The following is a 22,570-nucleotide window of genomic DNA, read 5'->3' on the forward strand; positions in this document are numbered from 1 at the left end:
GTCATCGGAAACACACTAAAATCTGAGGTTGGACTTTTTCCTGATGTGTTATTAATATCGCCACAACAACAAAACATCTGGCCTGTGCTGCGACCATGTTTTGCCTTTGTTGTTTTTGTTTGTTTTTTCATCTGCATGAAGGTCACGTACAAACGATCAAATGAATGAAACGCCTGTTTAAAAAAAAAAGAGTGATAGCAATATGGTGATGATGAGCTGGAGGCACGGCGTCCGGCTGTCGTGGGTGTTGTTTGTTACCGCTGTGGCGTGAAATCCTTCGCTGTTGAACACTGTGACCTTCGACCCTTTCACTCTGCCCTCTCTGCCTGTTGATCGGCGCGTCCTGTCGAGCACTGTGAACCCAAACGTCTCATTCCCTTCTAATGATGTCGTAGTGAACATCCGCCCTTTGCTCATCGCTCAGGCGAGCAGCAAAGGCGGCAGGCTTGACCCTACATGTGCCAAAAAAAACAAAACAAAACATGTAAAGACAGAAAAAGGTTGAACAGACGGGTCCTCTGCCTTTTCACAGTTTGTTTGTTTACTGTTGTTTTCTAGAAGAAAAAAAGGGGAGAACACTATGGAAAAAAAAATGTGTGGACCCATTTCCCTGTGGAGACTGTTGTCCGAGAAACTTGAAGCAGACGTGTTTGTCAGGCGCTGACGTAAAAACTGCACTTTCATGAAAATGTTTTTCATGTTTTAAAATCTTTGTTTGGCATGTCTGAATCTTTTATTCCAACCAAACATCACAGGCTGGATTACACGACGTGTCACACCAAAACTGGCATTTCTATGCGGGTGAAATTTGGTCAGCCCCAAGTGGCCAATAAAGGAACTGCAGTTTTGCCACTTTTGGAATAAGTTTAACTTTTTCTTTCATCTAAGCAGTTTGTAACTTGCAGAGGACCCGCTTACACTTTATTAGTGAGCTGACCTGACCTCAAGTGAAGTCTTACCTCTTTAGCCTCAACTTCCCAGAGGAAAATAGTACACAGCTTCTTCTAAAACCAAAACTAGCAACATATATTTGAATATTTCACTCGTCGACTGTGTCTGATGGCATTTTCATGTGTTCCATGGCCTCAACTCAGCATAGTCACAGCAGCATCTGTTCTTTTTTACCTCATGCTTTTGGGATTTTTATCCATTATTATCTGGTTATCTATCAGGGTCGCTGGAGCCTATCGCAGCTAACATAGAGGGGGAGACGGGGTACACCCTGGACAGGTCGCCAGTTTGTCGGCTAACAGATGGATAATCATTGACGCTCACAGTCGCACCTGCAGTCAATTTAGAGACACCAATTAACTGAACATGCAAACAGTGGGAGGAAGCCAGAGTACCCGTAGAGAGCCCACGAAGGCACAGGGTCTGGCTGGTCAGTGGATTCAAACCCAGGACCTTGTTGCTGTGAGGCAATGGTGCTAACCAACATATTGTTGTGATATCATCCAAGCCAATCAGTGCAGCATGCAGCCTTTTCCCTTCCTCTTTACACAACAGGACCTTGAAAATTTCATGCTATCTCTGTGAAAAATAGTTTTATTGTCTCCTACATGTCAGCAATTGGTTACATAAATATAAATGAGAGAACAAATCTGACAAAAACAATCATTTTTATAAACAATAAAGCTGTGTTATAATCACTATTTGTCTTACTGTCAACATCTTTCACTGAAAAGATCAAAACGTTCAAGCGTTAGTCTGCTTCTGAACCATTTCCCCCTTCACATAAATCCACATTCGGCTGACAATAAGCAAAACAGAACATCCCCAGCCTTAGAGTTTCACTTTTCCAAACGTGACCTGAATGCAGCATCAGTTCCTTCTCTGTACTGTTTGGTTGGAATGAAACGTTCACACTTTGAGTCCTGTTTTTTCTGGATGTTTGGAGTAATCGGAAAGCAGGTTTTCTGCAGCAGCTCCATCTCTTTGTGTAAGCGTGCGGACCTTTGGGACAAACTTCCTGACCCTGCGAGCGTTTCTGTGCTGGTGAGGTTGACGTGATGGACCAGTCTGTGTTTCGTCGTAGCCCGTGCTGACAGTGACATACCTTTTTGTGATTTGACCTGATTCTGTGCGAGCTTGAACAAAAAAAAGAAGAAAAAAAGCTGCGTTTACAAGGAGAAAAAATACAACAAACTGGAAACCAGCTGGTGTGGTGTGTGTGTGTGTGTGTGTGTGTGTGTGTGTATGTGTGTGTGTCTATTTTAATTTTTTTATTTTGTTCCCTGAACTGTGCTCGGGTGCCATTTCCCATTTTAACAAAAAGATTTCAGAACTTTTTCTAACTGCTTCTTTGTTTTACTTTCCCCAAGAACACAAAACCTGTGTAGAAAACAGAAACTGTCCTTGATTGTCTTTGTTTATTTATTAATTTGTATATAAAGATTTTGTTTTGCATTGTACATTCTCTCCTTTCTTGGTTATAGATTAATATATTCATGTATATATGAATAAACATTAAGTTTATAAAAGTAAAAGGACTTTCTGTGTCCCTTTTGTGCTTATTTTTAAGGAGAACCTCTATAAACTTTCATGATTTTTTTTGGTTTGTTTTTTAAAACAGTATCCTTGGTCGATTTTTAGGTATCGGAACATAAAACTGATCTGGCCCTTACTGGGTATTAAATTTGAGGTAAACAGAGCTTTTGATGACCAACATATTACATCATGTCAAATTCTATTTAACAATAATGAAGCCAAAATCCAGAAGCACTGTGTGGAAAAACTAAGCACATGCTATTGTTCAGTAACTTGTAGAACCACCTGTAGCAGCGATAACCTTAAGACCTTATCTCCTAAATGACTATCCATCTCTCACATTGTGAAGGAATTTTGGCCCGCTCTTTTTTATAACTTTCTTAAGTTCCCACCGCAGCATTTCAGTCAGGTTGAGGTGTGGCCTAAGCCGTTTCAATCCCTTGATTCTTTCCTTTTTCAGCCATTATGTTGTAGATTTGCTGCTGTGCAAAGATGGCATTTCATACAGAGGATTTAATGGTTGACTCAAAGACTGTAAGGGGCGCCGGGCCCGTGGTAGCAAAACTAGCCTAAGTCATTAGCCCTCCACCACCATGCTGACAGCTAGTATGAGGCGTTTGTGTCCTCTTTGTTGAGATGCACCTGAGTGCTTTCTACATGTGTCACCTCAAACTGGAAATCATGGACTGATGTCATAAAGCTGTTTAACACACTCAAAAATGCTAAACATGAAATCCTGTGTAAGATACAGGAGGTATGATTATTAGCATGGTCATATTTAGGGTGTTCTTTTGTAAAATGTAGCATTTTCATAGCATGTCAACGGAAAATATTATTTCATTTATTTTTGTGTTTTTGGGATGATTTGCGATGCGGTGACACATAAACAGAGCTGTTTAAACCGTCTCACTAAACATAAAAAAATTCAAATAGGCTGCTCGACGCATATGTTCTACGTCATCTAACTGGGACAGAACGAGCTCGTCGTCACGTGCGCCTGCGCAGTGGCACAGAGCTTTGTTATTTCAGTATGGCGCTGAGCAAAACGTTTGGACAAAAACCGGTAAAATTTCAGCTCGAGGAGGATGGAGACTATTACATGATCGGATCGGAGGTCAGTATTTAACGTATTCGACAGTCTGTTGCTGTAAATATTTACGTGTTTGAACGGATAATGCCTCGTTTAATCTGGTGACTAATCTGTTAGCTTAGCCTAGCATAGTTTAGCTAACGACGTCAGTAGCGCTGAAGCTCATTCATTGATTTCAGATGTGTTGCTAAATAATTTTAGAACCTTACCACCGGGGAAAAAAGTCCACCTATGTTCTGGTGTTTCAGATTGACATTTGACTTGAAAACTTGCACCCGGATGTTTGCTCGGTTTCTGCTCCTGAACTGCTAGTAATCAGCTGGGTAGTTAGCGGTGTTTAATATAACAAAAGAGGTCATTTTACTCGATTTGTGTCGTTTCTGGGTCTGTAATTCAAGATGGTGTATCACCTGGCACTTCAGTGTTCTTACGGGTTGGTTGGTCTGTTCGGAGTTACGTAGCTTAAATGAACGTCGCACCGTTGTAAAATTGTAGTACTCATTGTTGGCAGGGCAGGTGTTTTCCAGTACTTTCCTACATCCTACCTTTCCAGCTTTTAGCTAGAAACATCTTCATGAACAGTTGCAAGTTTGTTCTGGAAGCTTAAGAGTTTTCTGCATTCATGAAACAAGCAGCACTTCACTGGCCTTTAAAAACGTGTTTTTAACATGCACATTGTAGGCTGAAAAAAGCAGCTGTTGATAATGCATATTTGTTTTCCCGGCACAAATGGAGGGCATAAATGACAAAAAAATATCCAGAGAAATGGTGTAACTACTAATTGTCAGTCAATCAACAGTCCTGATTGAATTTAATATTTACATATTTAGGGATCATGCCAGTTTGGGGACTAAAATGACAGAATGGGGCTGTCATTTCATTTAATGATTGCATTTCACAATGAGAATCAGAGACTTTATTAATCCCAGAGGGAAATTGAGTTGTCATATGTCTGTTAGCAGCAGGAAGGAATGACCTCCTGTAACGTTCCCTCAGACAGCGAGGTTGAAGGAATCTGTTGCTGAAAAAAAATTGTGTTTATCAAACGAATACTGTCTCTGTTATGTCTCAAAGGGTTGATTCTGATCATCTGGACGTAGTGTTTTTAGTTGGAGAAATGGTTCGTCACTCATCCAAGTGACTTCTTCAGTCTCAGCTGACTGCAGGTTTCACCAAACGTATAAACAGCACATTTGCACAATAACTAAAATCAGCCCACTGAATCACAAATGGGCTGTGAGGTGAGTGACGAAATGTTTCTCCCACTGAAAACGCTACATCCAGTTGAACAGAATCAACCTTTTGGGATCTACTTACCTGGATGATTGAGCATGCATCAAGACAGTCTCTGTTATCTATTCCTTTGTTAGCCATTAACCAACATATTGTTGGTTAATTTAACAGTGGTTTTAAATTATTTGAATGCAAAACGTGTATTAGTTGTCAATATCTTATATCACCATATTGCTGCCTTCCTGTGTTTTACACTTCCTTTTAGGTTCTGGCACACAGACATGAGCCAATTCCTGTTTATAAAAAATAAAAATAAAAACATCTGTACAAGTAGGAAGCATGCCATTACAAATCCCAGTAACATACATATACACCTCAGTGTTATGCAGAGTGAGAGAGCATCATTATTTCCACCTGTGGTTTCTGGTTAGAGAATAAATCGAAACAGTCCATTTCCTGCTGCTATATTTACTTTTGCACTGTTGAGCAATAATGAGGCCTGAATCTCTTTTGGTTTGGCTTTACTCTGGCATATGAACAACCCGAAGACACCTATATGGAATATATTCCCCATAAAAAGTATAAAATATACAAAATACACTACAATACAAAAAAACTATATTTTTTTATAGTAAGAAATTAAATGTGAGAACTTGTTATTGAGATTCTTTTCATGATCTCCTTGTCCGTGTCTTTGTTTGTCCAGGTGGGAAACTACCTTCGCATGTTTAGAGGCTCCCTGTATAAAAGGTACCCGTCATTATGGAGAAAACTGGCGTCGGTAGAAGAACGAAAGAAAATCGTGGAGTCATCACACGGTCAGTAGAGAAAAGCTCGGTTGCCTCTGAGGGTCTTTCCAGATTATACAGAAATTGCTTGCAGTCCAGCAGGGGGCACTGAAGAGGTAGAACACAAACAGTCTGAGTCAACCAAGCTGAAATTCTGCTTACATTTTATTTTATTCTCACAGCACTCATAATTTGTCTACACTGAAATAAAGTGACACTTATGTCATTTAATCTTTCTTGCATTGAACGTGATTTTGCCCACAAAAGGATTTATGACAGGACCAGTACCTTGATGGTGACAGTTTTCCAACAATACCTCATTTAAATGTCAGAAGTCTTCATGTTCATCTGTTTGCTTTTGCAGAATTACAGATTTTAATCTTTTTTTATTTACAGATGTGGTGAAGGTTATGTAATCTGACACTTTGTTTTATTTGTTCCGCTCAATCTCACCTTCAGTCCATTGGCTGCTGCTGCTTTGTTGATTTGAACGACCTCTTTCTTCTCATTCAGATCATGGCTACACTCAGCTGGCCACCAGCGTGACCCTGCTGAAGGCTTCTGAGGTCGAGGAGATACTTGAAGGAAATGACGAAAAGTACAAAGCGGTTTCTATCAGCACTGAGCCCCCCGCCTACCTCAGGTACCCCCATTACTTATAAAATTTACAAACATCCCCTACTGTGTGTCATTATAATTTTAATTATTTATTTGTTAGAGATGAGAGATCTGTTTTCAGTCATGTAGATAATAACACACAAATATAGATTATGTTTTGGGTGAATCGTGTGGACATAAATACATAAATGCGTAAATAACACCTTAATATCTATTAAGGAAACGACAAACAATTGCATTAAAAGAGGAGAGGAGAGTGAAACTATCCGGAGAGACCAAGAACACTGGCTGTAAACATGCTAGCTTATTCTTTTAACATGATATTCCTTTGACTGACTCACTTTTGAAGCCATCCTAAAGTGGCTGTTAGAGGAAGTGCTGGCACTTCTGTCATATTAGCTTTTTCACTGGTTTTTGCTGCGTTTTAATAAAGATGTGCTGCACCTGGTATGCTGATCCACTTGTGAAGCTGTGCTCTTACAGAGTTTCATACACCTCCTCCTGCCTCAACCCTGCAGATAAGAAAAGTCAACAAGGAGCTAGAGCTGTCATTTGTTTTGTCTGCCAAAAGGCCTCAAGGACAGTCGAGTCCTAAAGCTCCATTTAGGCTAACCCTTTCCAGGCCTCCCGGATAGGAGTCAATTCCAGAGACTCCATTAAATACATAACATCGCACTTTATTTACTTTAGATCCTAATCTCTCTGTGTTTGTCTCCCGCCAGGGAACAGAAGGCAAAGAGGAACAGTCAGTGGGTTCCCACGCTACCCAACAGTTCCCATCATCTGGACGCCGTGCCCTGCTCCACCACCATCAACCGCAGCCGACTGGGCCGGGACAAGAAGAGGACCTTCCCCCTGTGGTGAGCATCGAGCTGTTGGAGAGACTGGAGAGCATTTAGTGTTGCAGTGCACGAAAGTCAACACACATTCTCTCCAGTAGAAGATGTTATACTGTCGATCTCTGGCTAAAGTTTCTACGTTTTAATAATAATAATAATGGGATTCCTTCTTAATATCTTTGATTGTATCTGTCAAATACAGGTCATTTAAAAAGGAACATAAATAAACACAAATAATTGTGAGACAGATTAAAACAGATTTTAAATGATGTATTTCCAATAATGTGAAAACATGCATTTCTTTTTATTTCTGGTACATTTGACTTGTGCCGATTGATGAAAAAGATAAGAAGGGTGATTTTTCTGTTTAAGGTTTTGTTATATTTAATGAAAAAGTTTATTTTAATATCTGTTATGAATAATTTCTAATAATATTGAATTTGCATCTTCAGTGCTTGATGTCGTTGCACACAGAAGCAGATCTAACGAACTAAATTTTAGAGCAAAGACTAACTTACAGATAAAAGTTTTATGTTTAAAAATAAAATAAATTCTATCATTTATATCTTTCAGACCATCCGGATATTTAACTGTTGATTTTTATTTTTTTTTGGTTATAATTTCTTATTTCTTGGGGTGGTTCTTTCCCAGCTTTGATGACCACGATCCAGCAGTGATCCATGAAAACGCCACTCAGTCCGAAGTGCTCGTTCCGATCCGCCTGGACATGGAGATTGAGGGGCAGAAGCTCAGGGATGCGTTCACCTGGAATATGAACGGTAACGTCACCACATCCTCTCAGCTTGGAAATTTAGTAAGTCAGCACAAGACTATAAACTTGTTCTCCTTTCCTGGAATTTACAGAGAAGCTCATTTCACCCGAGATGTTCGCTGAGATCCTGTGTGACGACTTGGACCTCAACCCGCTGGCCTTCGTCCCCGCCATCGCCTCCGCCATCCGACAGCAGATCGAGTCTTATCCCACAGACAGCCTCTTGGAGGACCAGACGGACCAGAGGGTGATAATCAAGGTGACGCTCACTCCACGTAAACGGACACGTTCATACCTGTAGCACAGAAAAGTTTACCCAGTCTTCTTCTCTTGTTCCAGCTTAACATCCACGTTGGGAACATCTCTCTGGTGGACCAGTTTGAGTGGGACATGTCTGAGAGGGAGAACTCTCCAGAGAAGTTTGCCCTGAAGCTTTGCTCTGAGCTCGGCCTCGGCGGGGAGTTCGTCACTACCATCGCCTACAGCATCCGCGGTCAGCTGAGCTGGCACCAGAGGACGTACGCCTTCAGGTACGCGATCACAGAGGCAGTCTAAGCAAGGCGAGAAAGCAACAGAAGATTTGTTTAAGAAATAACTAGTTTTGGTATTTAATAAATATCTGTCTAATAGTTTGATAAAATGATTTTAATCTGCTGAACATTACGCATCCATGAGCTGAGGATGTGAGGCGTGGCATCACAGAGCCTTCATTGAAAGCTAAATGTTGTAAACGCCAATTCACCCGACTTGGATTTAAAGATGATTTCAATCCAGTTCAGGAGATAAGGATATGTCTTTATTTACTTATTAATTACTTACAGAACCCTGTATAAGTATGTATGTATAAGTATATCATATTAATGTATGTATAAGTATCCCCTGTGACTGAGTCAGTATGTGACTCATGCAAAGCTGCTGTAGTTAAGTCAGAGGATAAAAAATATAGAGGTGGAAATGTGCAGAAAACATAATATAAAGCTGAAAAGACTATAATGAGCTGATAAAACGGCACCTTTCCTTCAAAATCTAATTGGTATGTCATTTAATACAATTTATGTGAAAAACAATAACATGATGTTATACTGTGTTATAGGCTGCAGTGTCATTTTATGACCTCCTGACAGTTAAATTCCCTTAAATCCAGAGGAGCAGTGAACAAAATTCCCCAAACACTGACACGTGAAATTGAGGACTTTCTTGATAATATGGTATCCAGGCTGCCTGCAGCTCGTAGCCAAAATGTATGCGTACCCTTTCAACAGTGTTATTTCGTGCAGTTGAATGCTAGGAAACTGATGTGCACTTACTGGATGAGTTTGGGTGATTTCATGAGTTATCATCTTTACAAGTATTACATTTATTTTCTGATATTTGAAAGTTAAACTCTGAACTTGCAGAAACCCCGAGCAGCAGATAGTGTTGAAATTTTTGGGTGTGTGTTTGCTGTTGGTGCAGTGGCCATCTGGCTGCGACCTTTGACCGGTCAGAAGTGGAAGGGTTTTGGATTCGGGTCTCATTGGGTGGGTGCGTTTCCTCTGCCCTCGGCTGAAATGTCGCCGCCTGTCTGCTGCCGTCAGACGAGAAGTGATGAAATGTTTGAAACCCAGACGGCAGCGCTGATCTCTGTCACAGCTGGACTTCAGCTGTGGAAGAACTACTTTAGGACCGTTTGTTTTGCTGCTTTTTTCATGGCAACGAAGAGTGATTGATGAAGTGTTTTCAGTGCAAAGAAGAGTCACACTGAACAGAGTTCAGCATCGGGGAGTGTGGTAACGAGCTGCTTCTGCCAGCGTTTGCTCACGACGGCGGTCAACAGTTACAAAAACACGAGTTCAGGCCGTTTCGGTGCCTCATCTTCTCACGCTTGTTTCTACATCAGTTTTCGACTTCTTGTGATGTTTTTAAAATATCTGCAAAGTCAGGAATGTTATTTGTTTCATGATCAAAAACATGACAAACATCATAGCTGCAGAAAACTGTATTTAGTTGGTGTAACGGAAACTGTGTCCAGTACTCGACTTTGAACCTCATGACTGGAAAACATTTAAACTCAATGACATCACAGACTGAGCTGCAGCAGGAAGCGGTCGTTGTAGTAAAGGAAACTGAATTAAAGTCTGTTGGTTTTTCTTTTGCAGTGAAAACCCTCTGCCCACGGTGGAGATAGCAATCAGAAACACAGGTGATGCTGACCAGTGGTGCCCCCTGCTGGAGACGCTGACAGACGCAGAGATGGAGAAGAAGATCAGAGACCAGGACAGAAACACAAGGTGGGTGTGGCCTGTTATTTTAAATCATTATTTGATTAGCTGGAGAGAAAAAAAAGGAGTCGGCTGATAAACTGAATCAAATAAACTCCAGAACGTGGATGAATGATCCAACCTCATCAACTGAAAACGAGACATCACTACATCCGATAGTTTGGATTCTGTCCCTGTTATCATGCAGGCTGACGTTGGCCAGCAGCAGCCTGAAAAAAACACCTCAGGGATTAAACCAAAACACCAAATGATCCAGAGAGGAATCAGAAGTCCTGATGTTGAGCGTAGTTTTTCCATTAAAACAAACCTTAAATGCTAGTATTTATTTATTTATTTTTTACATTTTAACTTGTTAAGAATATCTTGCAGCCGTTAACGGTCCCAGCTTTTAATGGTGGTTTCTTACATGTATACAAGGTCGCTTTAACCCTCACGTTTGTCTTTGAGTGTCTTGCTTGAAAAACTTTTCACCGATGGTTGAATTTCAGCCAAATTATTCTAAATGTGAATATTTTATTTCTCTGTTTTGAGAAATAGAAATGTGGATTAAACAAAAAACCTTTTTGGATGCCTCCACTGATGCTCTGTTCTTCTTTGCTGCACAGGCGAATGAGGCGACTCGCGAACACGGCTCCTGCGTGGTAAACAAAGCAGCACTGGTGCCCCCTACTGGAACAGCGCTCACACCATTGCGGTATGACATCATCTCGGTTTGCAACATCGGCGTGAAGAAGCTCCTCCATCACAGGATGGAGGGTTTTCCTGCTCTGCCTGGACCTCCGTCAGCTGTTCCCCATGTTGTTGTTATTTTTTATGATTAATATTGATATTCTGTTCAGTTTGGCAAAGACCCTGGTAGGAAATCCGCCTCCTTTGTGTTTCCCTTTGACACTCAGCGTGGAGAAGCTGCTCTCTCACTTTGACCACTGACTGTCTTTACCTGACCACAGAGGGAGGGAAACACACACCCCACCAGTCTCAGATAATATATTATGTTGTGTTTGTTGTCTTTTTTTGTACATTTTAATAATTCTTAAAAAATAGTAATAAAAAGACAAAAAACAATAAAGCACTTGGTATTCTGTTTAGTTTATCAGTGAGTTTGCTGCTGTTATTGCTATTAAATCAAGTTATTTTGTTGTAGGTTTACATAAAGAGTGAAATTTCCCAGCCATCAGCTTTAATTGAGTCTCCTTAAAAAGATGGAGCAAGCGATCATTTAAAGGATCATTACAGCTTCTTAAAAAGTCAACATGCTTCTTATTTATGTCTTTATTGTGGCTCTGTGGGTCCTGCATGCTCTCTGTTGGAGAGTTTCAGGGGTAAAAGGAGCCGAAAGGAGGCCCCCCCCAAAAAAAAAAAAAAAAAAAGAATTCCTAAAAAAATCCCTATGAATCAGTTCAAATTGACTGTAGCTCAAATGTTTTCCAGTCAACCCTTTAAGACCTACCATAGAACCAAGTCCGCCAGAGCTTATATTATATTTTTACATGTTGTAGAGCCATTTTTGGGCAAGTTGCTATACAACAATACAACCATTACAGCCTAAATTATAATAATATGTCTGCATTAAGTGCATAGTAATTACATAAATTGCAAAAAAGTGCAATAAGCTACAAAAAAATTGAAAATCGTTTTTATTTTTTTAACATATATTTCTAGTTAGAGAAATTTAAGCGGCTTATCCCTCAAAACTGTAAATACAAAAAAGTTGCACAAAATAGTTTCCCACCACAGGAAATTTATTTTGAGTGTCTTCATAGTCAGTGTTGGGAAGGTTACTTTTAAAATGTATTCCATTACAGATTACAGAATACATGCCCTAAAATGTATTCTGTAACGTATTCCGTTATGTTACTCAATGAGAGTAACGTATTCTGAATACTTTGGATTACTTAACATATTATCATGCATTTTACAACTACGTGAATGTACTATTGCTGTGTTATTTATTACTATTACTGAATTTCCGCGGCTCCGAACCGTAGTAAAGGGACCTCTGACTATTATGGTTCCTTGTCGGGCTCCTAGCCGAAAAATAGCTTTACTTTTTTGTTCTGGGTCAACTCTGCTTGCGAGAGACAGAGAGAACGGAACTTATTGTTTCGGAGGAAAACACGAACAAAGCGTACAGTCGAGTTTTAATAGCTTACTTACAACTGGGCTCATCAGGCACTCTTCTTGGCTGCAGTGGTTATTATTATATTTACATGCTTCCAGCTCCTGTTTTTGCTCCATAACAACTTGTACTTTACACCCTGTAACCATGGCAACCGCAACGCTGCCGCCTGGAACAACAGAACATAGCTGTCAAACAAAACCCAAACAGGCCTGACCCGCGACAATATGAAACAGGAACGTACCGCCGTGTAATCCATTTATTTCAACAAAGTAACTGTATTCTAAATACCACCTTTTTAAACGGTAACTGTAACGGAATACAGTTACTCATATTTTGTATTTTAAATACGTAACGGCGGTACATGTATTCCGTTACTCCCCAACACTGTTCATAGTTTTATTTTTGAAATACACCAATTTTTATATCCTGCAGGAAAAACGAATATAAATATTATAATGCAATTTTTCAAAAAAGCAGCATATGCATCAAAATAAACTATTTCCAGCAGTGCAATATGAGTCCTAAGCATCCCAGAAATGACACAAAGTCATAAAGTCAAAGATAACTTTTAAAAACACCAGTATAGGCTCATGAGGCCCTGGTGGTAAAAAACTACATTTTCTCGGAAATGACGTCACTTCCAGTTTCGGGCAGGTCATGGCGGTTCGCACTGATGTCTATTCCAAGTAGGAAGTGTTATGAACAGCTGATCGGATCGGCAAAGCGTGTTTCTGGAATATTATGTTTTTGTTGCTGCAAGTGCTTTTTATGCAGTTTTTGCAAAGCTATATGTGGAAGGAAACTGTGACCGAGGACAAGCTGATGGCTTAAGATGTAAGTACAACTCCTCCGGTTTCATATGCAAAAAAAATTATGGTGCTAGCTTACGTGGTTGCAGTGCTACCGCGTTCCCGCTCTGACCGGTTTTAAAGGGTTAAAAACTAATGTTTGGAGTTTCTATCCAAAAAACCCCATAAAATTAAATTTCAAAAAATTAATTTGGAGATTTATGAATTATTCTCCAAATGTCCTTTCATGTGGAAAGCTTTAAAAAAAAAAACCCTACTGTAAACACAAAATTCAAACCAAAAAACAGTCTGACCCCAGTTCTGACTTGAAACTTAAGAGCAGCACTGTTGCACAAGATGATAAAGTGCTTGTTTTGTTGTCGGGGTCCCACTGAGGCTTGTTGTTGTGCTAAGCAGTTTCCATTTTGTTCCCAGTGTTTCAGTCACAAAGGCGGTGGGTGAAAGTGCAGCGTGTGCAGGCGGCTTTCAGGCCGTCGGCAGTTCAGTCAGGCAGCAGCAGAAAAGCAGAGTTACGGGTCAGTCCTGCTCCTTTCACTTCGTCCTCACCTGAGATTACACATCTGCTTAATAAAACGAAAGCAGGAGGTCAAAATCAAGATGCTTCACAGTTCAAATTACAGATTTGACAGGGGCCAGAACCAGCCTGCTAAAGGGCTGTCAAACATAAGGACTGGGGAACAGAATCTAACTGTCAAAGACGCCAATCCGGCCAACTGAACGGCTTTGGAAAATATGAAAGAGTGCATAGATTTTTAACTTTTGGCTTTGTTTAAAGTTTTACAGTTTTTCCTTTGTTTTGGAGCCTTTTTTCCAATAAAGACTGGACATCGGTAAGAGATGTTGTCATTAAACGTGTTTGTGGCGTAAGCTGGACTCAAAATCAGCTTTCCCAACTATAAAAAGAATAAAGCCAAGATCAGAAATTCACTGAATTGGTATTTATTGGTAAAATAACAAAAACAAACTTATTAATTATTGAATTATTGGCATTCTCCTAATTTATTTGCAGTATTGTAACAGAGTTTTTCCTGCTTTTTTTTTTGTAATCGGTTCCATGTGTTTGTTATAAGTCTCGTGTTCATCATATAATTTTCAAATTTTGTGTGATAGTAGATACCAATAACAATGCGAGCTGAGGAGAAACCATATCGAGTAATATATCATATGAAAGGGCACGGAGAGAGCTGTGCAACAGGCTTTTTATTTTTTCAACATGACGCTTGCAACGTCACAATGATGCTACAACAAGCTGATGCCATGATACTGTAAAACAGGCTGACATCAGCATGTTGGAATAAAAACTTCATGAAACAATGTTTCAGTATATCCTTCGCCCTTCGGGGGGAGTTGCTCTTGTTTTATATTTGTGCTCATTTCTCCTTTTCCTGCATCATGTGTGGAGCAGACTGAGGTGAAATATTAACTGATGACAACGCGATATGTTGCCATCAGTGTAAGAAAAAGTCCAAACAATCGTGGCATTTAACCAGTCTCCTTACTGTTGACCTTATTACAGCGTCCCTCTGACTGAGCTCGTCATCTCAACCAGTTTGCTGTGAAGTATAAAACCTGCACTTGTACAGAGTAAAGCTGTTGGTGTAGCAAACTGTGGACCCTCCATGTCCATCCATAAAAGTTTTCAGCTTGTTCTTCCATTTCTGGTCCTTTTTTCTTGTTAAGGCAAATGAAAGCTCTGTGGTTACAATACGCTGAACAAAGCTAAATATTCAGTCTATACAGCTTTACAGTCCTGTGGCGGTCTGTGTCTGACTTTTCACAGCTCTCTGGGCTCTCAGTTGTGTTGCTCCCCATTCGGCTGCAGGGCTCCACCCTGCTGCTGCTCCTCCGGGAGGGGACGGTAGTCTGGGTCCTCTGGCCGATCAAACATGGCTCGTCTGTTAGGAGAGAACAAAACGACGCTTGTGTTCATTTTCACCTCATACCGTACCGTGCAAAACTCTTGAGTCACCTCACATTTCTTCATATTTGGATTCCAAGGAGGCAGACGTTCTTTTATTTTTAAAGTGCTGTTGTCTAGTCCACCTGACCATTTTAAGGTTTCTCTTTGGTTTGCTAAGTTACTTAACAATGACGTGCTGAATTGTTCAAGCATAAAAAAAGCACAAAACTTAAGGCACCAATGTTGTGTGTACATATAACCAACAACTTAGCAAAGAACCAATTGTAAATGTTATCTTTGGGCATTTTGTTACTAGCAGTCTGTTACAAAAACACATCATTTGTTCACATCTCTGTGACTGAAAATGTTGCAGTTTTGGAGGCATAAAACAGAGTTCACTAACAAGATGATTCCCAAAGAGCTGAAAACACATCTCAGCATGGTGTACAGTGTGTCCACAAAAAAAGAAAATCTGAGGACACTGTACAAGTGAACAGTACCTAAAAGTCATGTATTTAAGGAACTGGAAAAAATACAGCAAAGACCTGACACGGGGCCTGAGAGATCTGATCCTTCAGTTGATCATTTACTGTTCACTGAAGCCTCATCGGAGAAGCAATTCTTGAGAATGGGAAACAGGAAGGAAAGTCTGAGGTATGCCGAACTACACAAGAACTGCACCGTGTGTGTGTGTGTGTGTGTGTGTACATCCATCTGTAAAACATGGTGGAGGCTCGGTCAGGGCTTGGGCTGCATTTTCAGCCTGATGCCATGATACTGTAAAACAGGCTGTAAAACAGTGGTGTTGGGGAATTTTGTCAATAGTTATGGAATCATTAATTCAGAAGTAGGATGTTGATCCACCATGCAATACCATCTGAAAATGCATGTGATTGGCAGCAGCCTCATTTTTTAGTATGCAATGAACCCAAACACACAGCCAGTGCAGTATAAGCATCCCTGGACATAAAAAACAAACACATAATGGAGCACTGTCAGTCTTGGTTTGGCCTCCCGAGAACCCGAACCTCAACACTGAAGCAGTGTGGGATAATTTTGACAGAGAACAACAGAAGGAATGTCCTTCAACAAGCCTGGAAAACTATCCCTGAAGACTACTGAAAGAAATTAAAAGAGAGCTGCCCCACAGAGTTCAGACTGTCATAGAATAAATGTGGTCATTCCAAACACTGCCTTTCAAGCTTGTTATAATTGTACAAACACTGTTGGCTTATATGCTGCATTTCCATGTATATTTGCACGTTTCAATAAATTGCTGCTCCAATTTCCCATTTTCCTAGCAAAATATAAAAGGTGTATAGGTGGTATAACCAGTATTGAGACAGAGTTTTCAGACTGTGCCTCGGCTGGTCATCTCTCTAAGAAAAGAGTTTCCACATGTTGGACTTCAGCTGAATAAACACAGGTTCTTACAGAAGTTCTGGAGTCATCAGCAGCTTCCTTCCTCCCGGCTGGTTTGGAAACACATCTTCAAGGAAATAGTACATGTGACCGACACTGATACCTGAGGAGAGAATAAAGTCAGACGCCCGAATTTCAACTAAACTATTGGATCGGATAAGGGGAAGAATTAGTTAATCGGTTGAGTCAGCTGGTCTTTTGCCAACCATTCATGTTAACTGGTGTTAAATGAGTCGAGTCGTCTCATACCAAGCAGGTCGACCACAATGGAGTTCCCGAGCAGCAATGAAAATCCCATGAGCACCCAGGGAAGAAACGGGGCCTGAAAGTTCAGGAGGCCGAAGAAGTTCATACGTATGAGCGGATGTCTTCTACTCCACACATACACCAGCATGATGATGAAGGCCTGACCCAGGAAGAAGATGTTGGCGAACAGGCCGAACAGCTGCGGGACTTCAGGTTAAATAAAAACATTCACCTATTCATCAAGAGTCAAAGTTTAAGAGGACAAACTAACCTGAACTGTTGGAGCTTTAGTTTAAGAGAGAAAGCTATTTATTTGAAGAAACAGGGTTTTATACATCTGTTAGTCAGACAGCATGTTCCTGCCTTCAGAAATCTAAAATAAAACCCCTGATGTGTAAAGAACTGGAATATAACCCCGCAGTAGCTGATTAAACTAAACAAAAAGAAGAAACAAGTTTTTCCGTCTCATCTCTGCAGGTAGAGACAATGTTATTGTTTAATGAATGCTAAACCCTCCACAATAAAAGCCAAACTATGACATTCCCGTCATTCCAGCCAACCATGTTACATGTTTATAGCAGAATTAATCCTAAACTCCCCATGAAACACAGCACGACTGCATAAACCTGCACAATAACTGTTTAACAACCACCCAGAGACACGTCTGTGGTAAACCCACTCACAACAGCATCATTAACCTGGAATCTGAGCAAACTGCTGCGCATCATCAAAAAGAGGTGCACTCTATGTACAGCGGCTGACTTTACACGCTCGGAGCCTGCAGACGTCTGCAGAAGTCTCTGACGGACATTTCTGATCAAAGTGGAAATAAGTCTTAAATTATCTGTGGAAAATCTGGGAACAGGATTTCACAACTAGTTTGGATGCCACGCAATCCAGGCAAATTACACAAGTTGACATACAGTGGGACTTTTAGTGACAGAGAAGAGAGCTTTTTAAAATTAAAAATGCTTCCATGTGGGCTATTCTGTTAAAGATCACTGAGCATCATTCACAGCATTATCATGGTTTTAATCCTCTGATTAAATTAGCTGGTTTTGACCAGGAACCTAAAAAGCACTTTTTAAAGTCAAAGGATCTTATTCCAGATTTTCTTCATCTTATACCATCCCATAGCTGTGGTTGTTTACCCATCACTCATCCTTCGCCTAAACACCTTAAAGGATACAGTGATCACGATCCCTCCAAACAGGAACATGAAAACAAAGTCCGCCGTCCTGCCCCGAAAACAGCCTTCCTCCAGCATCCGACAGTATCGATAGCTTACTTTCAGTTAAGGTCTGCTCAGCTCTGCAGATTTCACCATAATGTGATCTTCAATTTGATAAACTTTCATATTTTTTCAGTGTTTGGCAAAAAGATACAGAAAGATGATGTTGAACACAAAACTAAATCCAAGAGAGCCGAAGAACAGGAAGCTGGTTATCAGGCGCCATATCTGAGAAAGAGAGGGAAGAGGAGTGTAACAGTGACGATATGACATAATTAACTCAAAGTTTCAGTTAAATAGTTGGTAAATGGTACCTGGTATCTCCTGATGATGAGCTCTGGGTTAAAGTAGAGCTGAAATGGGCTGATGAACTCAAGTTGCTAAAAAGTAAAATACAGCCTAAAATTAATTAATTCTGGGTAGCTTGTATGATATTTTGCTATAACTAACTGGAAGTTCACTTAAAAAGTCCTTGTTGTTATTACCTTCTGCAGAATCTAAATAAAACCTTCATCACCACCAGGGGGCAGCATTTTACCAGCAGGTGTGTTGAAAAGTTTTTAGATGTTTGCTGCTCTTCTTTTACCTGTTGATAATTGTTCTATACCTGGTCTTTCAGCTGCTCCTTTTAGGGGTTGCCCCAACCAACCATCTTCCTCCATCCTATCCTAGCCATAGCATCTGCTTCTGTCACGCTTGCCCTCACATGTCCCACTTCACGAAACCCACAGATCATTCATTACTGTAGTGCCCCCGTTTTCCTGGCAGCTCCATCTTCATCTTCATATCCACTCTCCCTGCTCTGCACATGTCCAGCTTTGCCACCTGTCTTTTGGTCAGTGCCACTGTCTCCAAACCATATATCGTATCAAATCAGGTCTCACTATCATCTTGTAAACCTTCCCTTTCACTCTTGCTGCTATCCTTCTTTCACAAATCACCCCTCACACTTGTTTTCACCCACTCCACCCTGTCTCCACTCTCTTCTTAACCTCTTTTGTGCACCATCCGTTGACCCCAGGTGTTTAAACTCATCTACCTTCACTAGCTCTACTCCTTGCAGCTTCACTGTTACACCAGTCTTCCTCTCATCCACACACATGTATTCTGTCATTGGTTGGACTTATCTTATATCTGTACCTGAGCTGAGGTAACGCAAAAAATTTCCCCGTCGTGGGATCAATAAAGTCTTATCATCTCAATACTGCTCCATAAAAAAACTCTTGACGCAAACATTACATCTGTAATGTTCTTTGTCAGCCTGTAGCCATACTACTACTCGCTGATTGTCTCCGCTCTCCTTAGCCTAGCTTCTCTCTCCTTCCCATATCTTCACAGTGGCTCATCAGCTTTATCCTTCATAGTTACTACAGCTCTGCAGATCACCTTCGTTCTTGAAAATCAGTAACAGTAAACTTCTTCTACATTTCTGGTCAAAAAGTCCACTTCCTTTTCCCCTAGACACCCTCTCTTTACCTGCACAGGTATGTCATCTGGACCAAATGAAAGCAATAAAACTGTGTTTGAAAAGAAGTGCCACGCAGGTGTTCGGTGTATCCTCTAGATAGATACACCTCACTTACTAATCCTCTACTTATTTCATTCATCAGCTCCCCAGAGTGCCCCCTCCATCTTCTCATCACACTCGTTTCTTCCCTCACATCCTAATCTGCTGCACATCCTTTCCAGCTCGATCTCTCTGCCTGGCCAATCAGCACAAGTCCTTCTCTCCTTCCTTAGTATCCAGTGTCACACACACCTCACTGTAACTAACTTTTCCCTTTGAATATTTTCCCCTTTCCTCTGCGTGAAACTTCTTTTCAAATGACAGTTTTATTGCTTTCATTTTGAAATTATTTACCAAGTTCAGTGGTAACACATCAACTGATACTACAGGTACTTTCTATTACACGTGACTTGCTGTCACTTCATATCATTATAAATAACAAAGTACTTCAGATATAACCACGATCTCACTGACACTTTCTACATGAGGAGGCTACAACTAGATTCAACACTTGTGTGCTAAAAGGTAACTAACTAACTTTACCACTCAAGTGTTTTCATAACTTTTACTTAAAGTGTAGCAAGTGCTTAGATCTCCTGAGTAAGACTCATAATCTCACAGTTAAAATGTTGTAAGAGTCCAAGAATGACAAAAGGCAACATCTCTAATGTGCACAGTTTGAGGACAGGTCTCTGTCTCTCTGTCTGATCGGCAGATTGTAAGTTGAAGGATTTGTTTCTTACCACAGCAGCAGTGGTGAGGACACAGGCGGTCGTGTACGCTCGGGTCACCACAGGGATCTGAAAATACTCCTGAGTGAAACTGTGAGCCATCCCTGCTGCTGCTGCTGCTCCTGCCTCACTGTCAGCCATGATTTACTCCCCGAGTGAACAGCACAGGCCACGCCCCCTCCCACCACCTGACAATCGCATCCACTCATCAATTAACACCATCCACTCCAACAACACAGCAAACCGTTAGCACAATGTCTTCGCTTTGAAGACCAAAAATGCATTTTAAAATTTTTTTACACAATTGCTTTGAGTCGTGATGTTATTAAGATTTTATCTAATATTTATTTTGTTAGTTAAAGTTTATGTTAACAGCTATACGAATTCCTGTAATATTATTGTAATATTAACAAGAGAATAATGTGGGACTGTTATCTAAACCGAAAGTGTGACACTAATATCTCTCTAAAGACTTCTACAAAGCACATTTTCCAGTTTTACAATTAAAAAAACTAAAGTTAAAGAGTTTAAACAGGTCTGCAATATTATAATAAGATTCAGTTATATTTCTGGTTTTATCTACAGTATATTTTAATATTTTAGATAAAAACTTTTTATCTGTTTTTATTCTTAAATAAGTGTCACATAATCCATAACTTTACCTGGAAATGTCGAGCTCTGGTCTTTAACTTTAAATAACTTTATATAAAAGCATACATGACCATCAGGGAAAGCTCAAGTGAACAATTTAATGCCATTTTGTGTTGTGCAACAAACTTGCACTGGACACAGAGGTCTGCAATTCACATCATGCTTTATTCCTGGCAAACACACAGTATTAGAGTTTGGCTTCCCCTACCCTGCCAGCATAATTTCTAATGTTTGTTGTACTTTTGGTCGGTCTTTCACAGATGGAGTTTCACTGGAGTGATGTAAGATCCCTGACTTGTAGAGGAGAAGGCGCGTTAGCCCGCCGCTTCAAACAAACTCCTGCAATATTATTTAAAATCCTTGTGAGGAGTTTTTAAGGCTTGCACAAGCACAAAAATGTCAGGCTGAGTTACAGGTTAAAACTGTAATTACTTTTACAGAAATATATCTTATAGAATGTGAGTTTCTGTTTTAAAGTGTCTGCATCAGTTTCTGAGCTTGAATCTTCCCAGAGCCAGACGGATAAAAAGGTTATGAATTTATTTCAGTAACTTAGAAAAAACAGAAAACAATACGCAGGTCATACATTTCAATGAACAGGGTAAAGGCTACAAAAGATTAAAAACAATATTAAAGACATGTATATACAGGAACATTTTCCTAAGCTGTTTGTGTATAAATATGTTTGAAAGCAGAGTTCACGGGTCGCAGAAATGATTCAAACAACAATGAGAGCTGTTAAAACTCGCCAGTGTCCTGCACTGAGCCTTCAAGCGCCGCATCGGGACGCAGCAGAGGAAATGATGGCGCAATGGTTCTCAACCTGGGGGGCGCTGACCTACAGAGGAGCCGCAACCAGAGTTTTTCATGTCCTTGAATTGCTTTTACTTTCCGGCATTGATGGAAAGAATTTTCTTTACAGTTTTATGTTAAATATTGTAAATTCTGACCTCAGGCTGATCCTCGAACACTTTTGCATAGTTAATCTTTCAGACTGCACCAATATAGTATTTGAAAATGACTCTGGTGCAGATGAAATGTAACTTTCTTATTGCTGCAACAACATTTTCAGCTCAAATTTAGTTTTAAATCCTATTTTTTTTTAATGTTTTATTACCAGGTTGATCTCCACAGCCGCTGCTATTCCCAAACCTCTTAGTAATGAAACAGAAAAGAGCACCATGTTACAGATGGTGACGCAATGACTTCAAAGATGGCACAAAGAGTGACCACGGTCTCTGAGGTGGTTGACAGTGTTGCACTCTAGATGGCGCCCTGCAGCTTTTCCTGCAACAGGTGCCTGCACGCTGAGAAAGTGAGAACTTTACACCATCATGCTGGAAGAGTGACATCAAAACATGATGTACAGCAATGGCATTCGCTTGTCTTCTGCCTTTTTAAAGACCCTGCACTGTATAAAACATAAAATATTTACTAATGCCAGGAAGAAAAGTATCTGAAAAACTCTTGTTCAAATATGAAAAGTAAAGGCAAAACCTCCTCGTCTCAAACAGCAGGGGAGCGGACACTGATGATTGCTGGTGTTACATGTTCTGACCCAGAGGAGAGGCTGGGTTTCTTATATTTATTCAGTGACTCACACCTGAGTTAGTTTAAGACCTCTGAGCAAACTTTAAGGAAGAACATACACGTTATTTATGGCAACTATTACTGGCTGAAAGTGACCAACTAACTGTCACATCATGGCTACCTTTGGTTGTGGCTAGCTTCACCTCTAGCAAGGCTGACATGAAGAAAGCTGTAGGAGGTGTATCGGTATGTGGTTTCTATCTGTCAAAACAAGCAACTCGAGTGGTTGCAGTCTTAATTTTTGATTCTTCATTCTTTGGCTTTTTGTTTCAG

General features: G+C 40.3%; 2 protein-coding genes across 2 annotated transcripts; one reads left to right on the plus strand and one right to left on the minus strand.

The window, feature by feature from the left end:
* Nucleotides 1–3,443: 3,443 nt before the first annotated feature.
* Nucleotides 3,444–11,157, plus strand: smarcb1a (SWI/SNF related BAF chromatin remodeling complex subunit B1a). Its single transcript, XM_085181170.1, has 9 exons — nt 3,444–3,601; nt 5,517–5,628; nt 6,112–6,241; nt 6,939–7,076; nt 7,707–7,834; nt 7,920–8,086; nt 8,167–8,357; nt 9,966–10,097; nt 10,694–11,157. Exons 1-9 carry the CDS (start codon nt 3,518–3,520, stop codon nt 10,731–10,733), a joined length of 1,122 nt encoding a protein of 373 aa, XP_085037296.1. The 5' UTR covers nt 3,444–3,517; the 3' UTR covers nt 10,734–11,157.
* Nucleotides 11,158–14,184: 3,027 nt separating this feature from the next.
* On the minus strand, nt 14,185–20,603 carry LOC146506221 (derlin-3-like). The gene is made up of 7 exons (XM_085181176.1): nt 20,069–20,603; nt 18,133–18,198; nt 17,973–18,046; nt 17,777–17,870; nt 16,591–16,786; nt 16,354–16,444; nt 14,185–14,914 (listed from the first exon to the last, which is right to left on the minus strand). Exons 1-7 carry the CDS (start codon nt 20,195–20,197, stop codon nt 14,812–14,814), a joined length of 753 nt encoding a protein of 250 aa, XP_085037302.1. The 5' UTR covers nt 20,198–20,603; the 3' UTR covers nt 14,185–14,811.
* Between the last annotated feature and the right edge of the window lie 1,967 nt (nt 20,604–22,570).

This window comes from Neolamprologus multifasciatus, chromosome 12 (genome assembly GCF_963576455.1).
Source record: "Neolamprologus multifasciatus chromosome 12, fNeoMul1.2, whole genome shotgun sequence".
Taxonomy (NCBI): domain Eukaryota; kingdom Metazoa; phylum Chordata; class Actinopteri; order Cichliformes; family Cichlidae; genus Neolamprologus; species Neolamprologus multifasciatus.